The sequence below is a fragment of the Alexandromys fortis genome, unplaced genomic scaffold (assembly GCF_014885135.2).
Source record: "Alexandromys fortis isolate MF-2015 unplaced genomic scaffold, M_Fortis_MF-2015_v1.1 scaffold_605, whole genome shotgun sequence".
NCBI lineage: Eukaryota > Metazoa > Chordata > Mammalia > Rodentia > Cricetidae > Alexandromys > Alexandromys fortis.
The window spans coordinates 16655-23829 of NW_026068482.1; the positions used below are offsets into that span (position 1 = coordinate 16655).

Sequence of the window (7175 nt, forward strand, 5' to 3'; positions counted from 1 at the left end):
GAGACTGGGGCTTACAGAGAAGAAGAAAAAGAGAGAGAGAGGAACCGTTAGGAGGTGAAGTATTGAGCTACAAAAGGTACGCTCCTAATGGAGATAAAGGAAACAGGTCTGGCAAGCTGGGGATCTAAGAAGTACGGAGACAGAGGAAGAAACTGGTAGACCAAACAGAACAAGGATGGCTCAGAGACAGGGAGAAAAATAACAGAGGACAGGTGGGGGAAGTAAGAGATCTAGGGGGTTAGCACACCTCCCTGAAATGCCATTTAGCCGCTCCACTCCCTACCTGTAGTAGAGTAAACTCTGATACTTGGGTCTTCTGTTCTTAGACAACTGCTTTGTAAACATAATCAGTTCAAGGTCCAGAGATCCTTGCTCTACTTTATAGGAAGAATGAACTCACAGTATCTGTTTGTTCTTGAGTGAGAGTGAGGTAGGACTGACTGTTTTCGTCTCTTTATAATATTCCCCATAAGTTTTCCTCTTTTCTATTGTTCATTTGCTTAACCCCCTCTTCATTTGTCCTTCTCTAGTCTTCCAATTGAGAGGCTCTTTAGCCTCTGCTTCCTGTTTTATTTTCTCTTGCCAGTACTGGTGCCTGCCTTGGACTTCTGGGCTTTCACTTATCAAATTAGCCTTGCTGCTCCATCATGGCAAGCCTAAAGCGGGCCAGCAAACTACTGGAGGATGTGATCTGCCCCATCTGCATGGAAATTCTACGGAATCCTGTCACCATTGACTGTGGGCACAACTTCTGCCTGCAATGCATCAATCAGGTTGGGGAAACTACAGAAAACCTCCAGTGTCCGCTCTGCAAACTCCCTGTGAATAAGAATACATTCAGGCCCAATAAACTGTTGGCTAGTATTGCAGAAAAAATCCAGGCTATGGATCATGCTGAGTTCCAACCAGAAGAAGAGCCAAGATGTCGGAAGCACAAGGAAAAGTTCTATTACTTCTGTGAGGAGAATGGAGAGTTCCTCTGTGTGGTTTGTCGTGAGTCCAGGGACCACAAAACCCATGAAGTTACCGTGATAGATGAGGCTGCCCAGAACTACAAGGTAGGCACCTGCCTCCTTCTCTGTCCCCAGCTCAGCAGAGTAGAACTCCCTGGGGACCCAGGAGCTGCTGTCTTTTCCATCCAGTTGGCACGCACTACTGCATTCTTAACACTTGAGTTAGCAGTTAGCAGCTGGACCCAGTGAGCTCAAAGACCCAGGTTCTGGGAGATACCAATCTGTAATCAAGGCAAGAAGAGTAATTAGAATAGTATTTTGGGGGCAGGGGAGATAATTCAGAGACTAAAGGCACTTGCCGCCAAGTCTGAAGACTTGACTTTGACCCTCAGGATCACATAATACAAAGAGAAAATTCTTTGATCCCTGAGAAAGAAAGGGGGGCTGCTAATAATGACATCAGTACCCTGGGATATCTTCCCTGCCTCCCTAGAGGCAGACCCTGACTGAAGCATCCTCTCCCCACAGGTGCAGATTGAGACACAGCTCCAGATCTTGGGGCAAAATGACAAGAAAATAATTAAGGAGAAAACAGAAGGTGAAGGAGCAATCCAGGTGTTCAGAGTAAGAAATATTCACTCCAAACACTTCTGAGGAAGTTGATCATCTCTGTTGAAAAAATGTCTGAGCACTCCTTATACACCAAGCTGGAACAAAGTCCTGCTGACAAGATGGCTAGGGCAGAGCAGAAGGTGTGGTGCCTGAGCTGTACTGACCTACCTGCATGGGTGCTGCTCCAGTGAACCAGGAGGGCTTCTGCTCCTCCACCCACAGCAGGCTTTGTAAGGACCACACACACACACACACACACACACACACACACACTAGCTTACACACACATTGGCACACACATACACACACACACTGGCTAACGCACACACACTGGCTCACACACACTGGCTCACACAAGCCCTTTTTCACTAGAGACTGCTTACACTGTAAGAAAAGACAAGAGACTATGATACCACCAATCATCTCCACCTGATTTTTATTTTGTTTACTTTTTAAAAAGTGGTTTGCACTAACTTTATATGTGTATGTGTCTGTCTGAGTGAAAGTCATGTGTGTGCAAATCTGAGCAGAAACTGGAAGAACTGGAAATACAGATATTTGTGAGCTGTTATTCATAGGTGCTGGAACTGAATTCAGGTCCTCTGGAAGAGCACTAAGCATTCTTAACCTGTGTGTCATCTCTCCAGGTCCATCCATGGGAAATTCAGTATGAAGGCAGTTAAACTGAGGAGAGTTTTCTCTCTCTCTCTCTCTCTCCTCTCTCTCTCCTCTCTCTCTCTCTGTCTCTCTCTCTTTCTCTCTCTCTCTGTCTTTTCTCTCTTTCCTCCTCTCTCACTCTTTCTTCATTTGTTTACATTCTTCCCCATTGACTTTTAAGACTCTTAAATACTTTATTTTTAGATTTAATTTTATGTGAATGAATGCTTTGCCTCCATGTATGTATGTATACCAGGTGCATGTCTGGTACCCATGGAGATCAGAAGAGGGCACTGGATCCCTGGAACTGGAGTTAGGATGGTTGTGAGTCATCATGTGTGTTCTGGGATTTGAATCTCAGTCCTTTGCAAGAGCAACAAAGTCCCTTACTGAGCCAAATCTCCAGCTCCTAGACACAGTATCTTATGTAACACAAGCTAGAAATTGTTATACAGAAACAGGATAGTCTTCATCCATCTGACTCTTTTGTCTTTCCCCCAGTACTGGAATTAAGGGTTATACCTGAAATGGTTTAATTAAAATTGCTGCAGATCCCCTAGTAGCTAATGTGGCAGAAAAGCTGCAGATCACCTAGCACTGTCAGGCAGCATGTCATATGGTGGCAGGCAGGGGGCAGTGGGTCCTAAAAACAGCCAGTCCCACGCAGGGACAGCATAGACCACATGCAGGTCTGAAGGTGGCTGGTCCTAGGCAGATAGCCATGTGGCAGAGGCGGGTGAGAGACAAACGGATAGGCACGCCATGCAGACTGAGGTTGGATATTTATTAGTGGGTTATGGAAGTATGGAAGGGAAGGGGAAGAAGGAGAAAAGGAGAGAGAGAGGAGAGACAGAGGCTGCCTCTTCAAGAAGGAGACAGAAAAGGAAGAGACACAGGCTGCAAGCAGAAAGGAACATGTGCCTGCCTTAGCAGACTTGGGGGAAAGGGGAGTCGGCATGGCTTGTCTCTTAAAGAGACAAAACAGATCATTACAATACCAGTATTCCCAGACTATGCAGTGCTGAGAATGGAATCCAGGACCACACACATGCTAAGCAAGCACCCTTTCAACTGAACTACAACCTTATCCTGGGTTTTCTTTGGCGGTGTTTGTTTGTTTGTTGAGAGAGTGGCCCAAGTATTCCAGGCTGGCCTTGAATGGAGCCTGGCCTTGGCTTCCTAAATCTCCTGTCTGCACTCCCAATGCTAAGGCTAAGATTTCTTAGTTGTGCTTCTGGCTGATGTCCTTGAAGCTTTAAAAAAAAGTCATTGAGCCTAAATCTTTGAACACAGGAAGTACTTTGATCTCCTTGTCCCTTCCCCTTCCCACAGGTAACCTCCAGCAAGCTGTTCTAAACCCGTCTCAGAATAATCCTTACACACTCCAAGAGTGAATGGTTCCAGATTGTGCATGCCCTTGATTCCAGCACTTAGGAGGCAGAGACAGATAGATCTCTATGAATACAACACCAACCTGTTGCTCTAAATGAATTCCTGACTATCCAGAACTATATAGGGAGACTTTGCCTGCAATTAGTCAATTGATTAATTGGTTGATGGTTGATTGATTTAACAAGTGAATGATTGGCTTAAAGGAAGCTTGGAGGATCCTGTCTCATTCCTTCCTCATCTCTGCATCCCTTTCCTTATTTCCAGGCCCAGGTACATCTAGAGAGACTAAAGATCCTTGAGGAATTTAAACGTGTGCGCCAGAGACTGGAAGAGGAAGAGAGATTCCTCCTGTCCAGGCTAAGCTGGCTGGAGCAGGAGGGAGTCAAGCAGCTAGAAGAGTATGTCACTGACGCAGACGGACAGCTGACCACCCTCAGAAACCTCACAAGGTCCCTGAAAAATAGGCTACAAGCGCCACCCATGGAGCTACTGGAGGTCAGTCCATTGGCAACAGGCGCTCTCTCTCTCTCTCTCTCTCTCTCTCTCTCTCTCTCTCTCTCTCTGAAAGATATTCAAAAATCTGTATTATACCATGGCCCAACAGCTCCTAGTATCTGACTCCTCCATGCCCTTTGTCCTCTAAAATGAAATTTTGAAAAACTCCTATCACTCCCTGAAACAACATAAATGTCAGATACTTTCCTTCTTTTGGGGATTTGCCTGAGGCTCCTGTCAGGTTTTAAAGGGAATCCTGCTCCTCCCCAAAGGGCTCCATTTGTATTGTCTCCGAATAATGTACTGTTATTCTCTAATGCTCTTCCACCCTAAGGCCCAGTGCTCACTACACCCTTTCTCCTAATAACCCTCATGTATGAGGTGTGGTTTCTTTACTACTTTTTATTGCCTTTCTGAACTAATCTGCCAACTGCCACCCTTCTTCACCTAAACCAGCTGATCTCAACCTGTGGGTCTCAATCCTTCTGGGAGGATCTGCCAACCCTTTCTTCCATAGGGGCCACCTAAGACCATCAGAAAATAACAGATACTTACATTCCAATTCACAAGAGTGTCAAATTTACAGTTATGATGTAGCAATGGAAACAATTTTATGGTTGTAGGTCACCACAATGTGAGGAGCTGTGTTAAAGGTCCGCAGCATTAGGAAGGTTGAGAACCACTGACCTAACCAAAGCTCCTCTCCTCTCAGGACAATGAGGCAAGAGGATTGTTGCTAGTCCAAGGCTAACAGGAACAAAGATCAATACACTATCTCAAACAGCTGGGCGGCTGGGCGTGGTGTCTCACCTCTGTAATCCTAGCACTCCAGAGGTAGGAGGCTTCCCTGGACCACTAGAGTTCAAGGCCAGCCTGGACACACACACACACACACACACACACATACACACACACACACACACACACACACACACACACGAAAGAGAAGACGGGAGAGAAAAAAAAGAAAGAGAGCCACAAAACATCTAGAGCTTTTTGATCTTGTTCTTTGAGGCAGGATCTCATGCAGCCCAGGCAGCCTGGCAGTGTTAAGACAAAGGTCATGTGACCAAGGGTAACATTGAATTACTGATCTCCCCATCTCTTTTCATGGGCCACTACACCCAGCTCGCAGTTTAGAATTGTAATGTGGACACATATGTTTCTTAAAAGCATCTCTCAGACTCGTGCAAAGGCGCTTGCCACCAATCCCAAGACCAACACGGTGGAAGAACATGGCCAGTTCCCACAAGTTTTCCTCTGACCTCCTTCTGTAACTCCAGATCCAGCAGATCTGATCGCTCTGGCATTGTAGGGTACCTGAATTCTCATTTACATGCCTGCACACAGACACACATATATACACAATTTAAAAATAATAAAAATAGGACTGGAGAGATGACTCATTGGTTAAGAGCACTGTCTGCTCTTTCAGAGGTCCTGAGTCCAATATCCAGCAAGCACATGGCGGCTCACAACCATCTATAATGATATCTGATACCCTTCTCTGGCATGTAGGCATATAAGCAGGCAGAGCATTCGTATATTAAAAATATACATAAATAAAAATTTAAAATAAGAAATATTTTTCAGGTTACTCTTAAAAATTAATAAACCTTAACAATAAAAAAAGAACTATATTTCAACCTATATTTCTAGTAGCAACATTAAAAAGAAAAAATGAATCAGTCATAGTGGTACACCCTTAATCCTAGCACTTGGGTGGTAGAGGTGAGTTCAAAGTCAACCTGGTTCTCAAATGGAATTCCAGGCCAGCAGGGAAAAAAAATCAGAAAAAGTAATTTTAATAAAAACACTTTAAACAATTTATTTAATTCAATATTCCAAATGTAATCATTTCAACATCACTAGATATTTATAAGCTATTCTTTATTCATAAGTGCTATTTTTTTAGTTCTGAGTCTTTGAACTCTTGTTTATTTTGCACATCTCAGTTTAGATGCTAAATCATCAATTGCTTAGGTAAAATGTAGTTGGTCCAATAAATCAATAAAGTTGTGCTTATAATGCTTCAATTTTTAAATTTATATTTAAAATAGTAAAAATTAATTGGTGGGGAGGACTGAGGTGAGTGCATTCCTGTCCTCTCAGGACTCAGGAGTCAGACACAGAAGAATCGGTAGTTCAGGGCTGTTCTTGGCTACACAGAGAATTCGAGCCCAGGCTGAGATACATTAAACTGTCTCAGATAAAAACAAACAAACAAACCAAGAGGGAGGAATAATAGGACAACCAAGTGCCAGGACTAACCTACTGGTTTCTGTTTTTTGGTTTTTGTTGTTGTTGTGTTTTTTTTTCTTTAAAGAACCATGGACAGCCACTCCACCTTTCTCCTAACACAAGTCAAGCTCCCTGGTTCTGTATCAGAGGCAACACCCATCTCCCAAATGTCACTCTTTCTTCTCTCCTCACTCTGTGTCTCCTGAGGTTTAAACACTATCCCAACTGTATCAGGAGTTTAGGGGGTAGCAGTTCAGAATGGAATGGGGGGAGAGAAAAGAACAGACAGAGATAGACACACAGAGACAGCAGAGACAGAAAGACAGAGAGAGGAAAGAGAGGGTGGAAAACTGGGGTGTTCTCACTCTGCCTCCAGCTGAATCTGAACTCATTCATGGCACCTGTGACTCAGGCAAGCTCTGACATTGTTCTCTCTTTCTCTTCCAGGGCATCAAGGACATCTTGGGCAGGTATGATGGGCATCCCAAGTACACTGTGCTTTCTGGTTCACTCACACATACAACATTCAACATATATCCAAATATGTTCACATCCTCCAATAACTTGTCTATAAGTTCTTTAGGCTACAGGTGAGGAAGACCAAGCTGGCCACAGTAGCATGTGGTCTGCTGGGCACAGCTCTTTTCACCAACACCCAGCATTAGAGCAGCTGCACTCCCCTCCCATATTCCTCTTGGTCAAGGGGGTGAACCCTGGGCTTCCTACTCTACCTTCCTACTCCCTGTCCCTTCTCTCTTCTCTGATCCATCTCCCATCTTTATTTTCATATTTTTATAGGTCTGATTTGTAGTAGGAAACTGCTTG

At 44.3% G+C, this 7175-nt stretch overlaps 1 protein-coding gene across 1 annotated transcript in view; it reads left to right on the plus strand.

Moving 5' to 3' along the window:
* The first annotated feature begins 545 nt into the window (after window positions 1-545).
* Window positions 546-7175, plus strand: part of LOC126495775 (E3 ubiquitin-protein ligase TRIM31-like) — a 17746-nt gene continuing 11116 nt past the window's right edge. Inside the window, exons 1-4 of the mRNA XM_050133373.1 lie at window positions 546-1058; window positions 1482-1577; window positions 3879-4109; window positions 6798-6820. Of these exons, the coding sequence (XP_049989330.1) occupies window positions 648-1058; window positions 1482-1577; window positions 3879-4109; window positions 6798-6820 (761 nt within the window). The 5' untranslated portion in view covers window positions 546-647. The remainder of the gene's footprint in view (window positions 1059-1481; window positions 1578-3878; window positions 4110-6797; window positions 6821-7175) is intronic.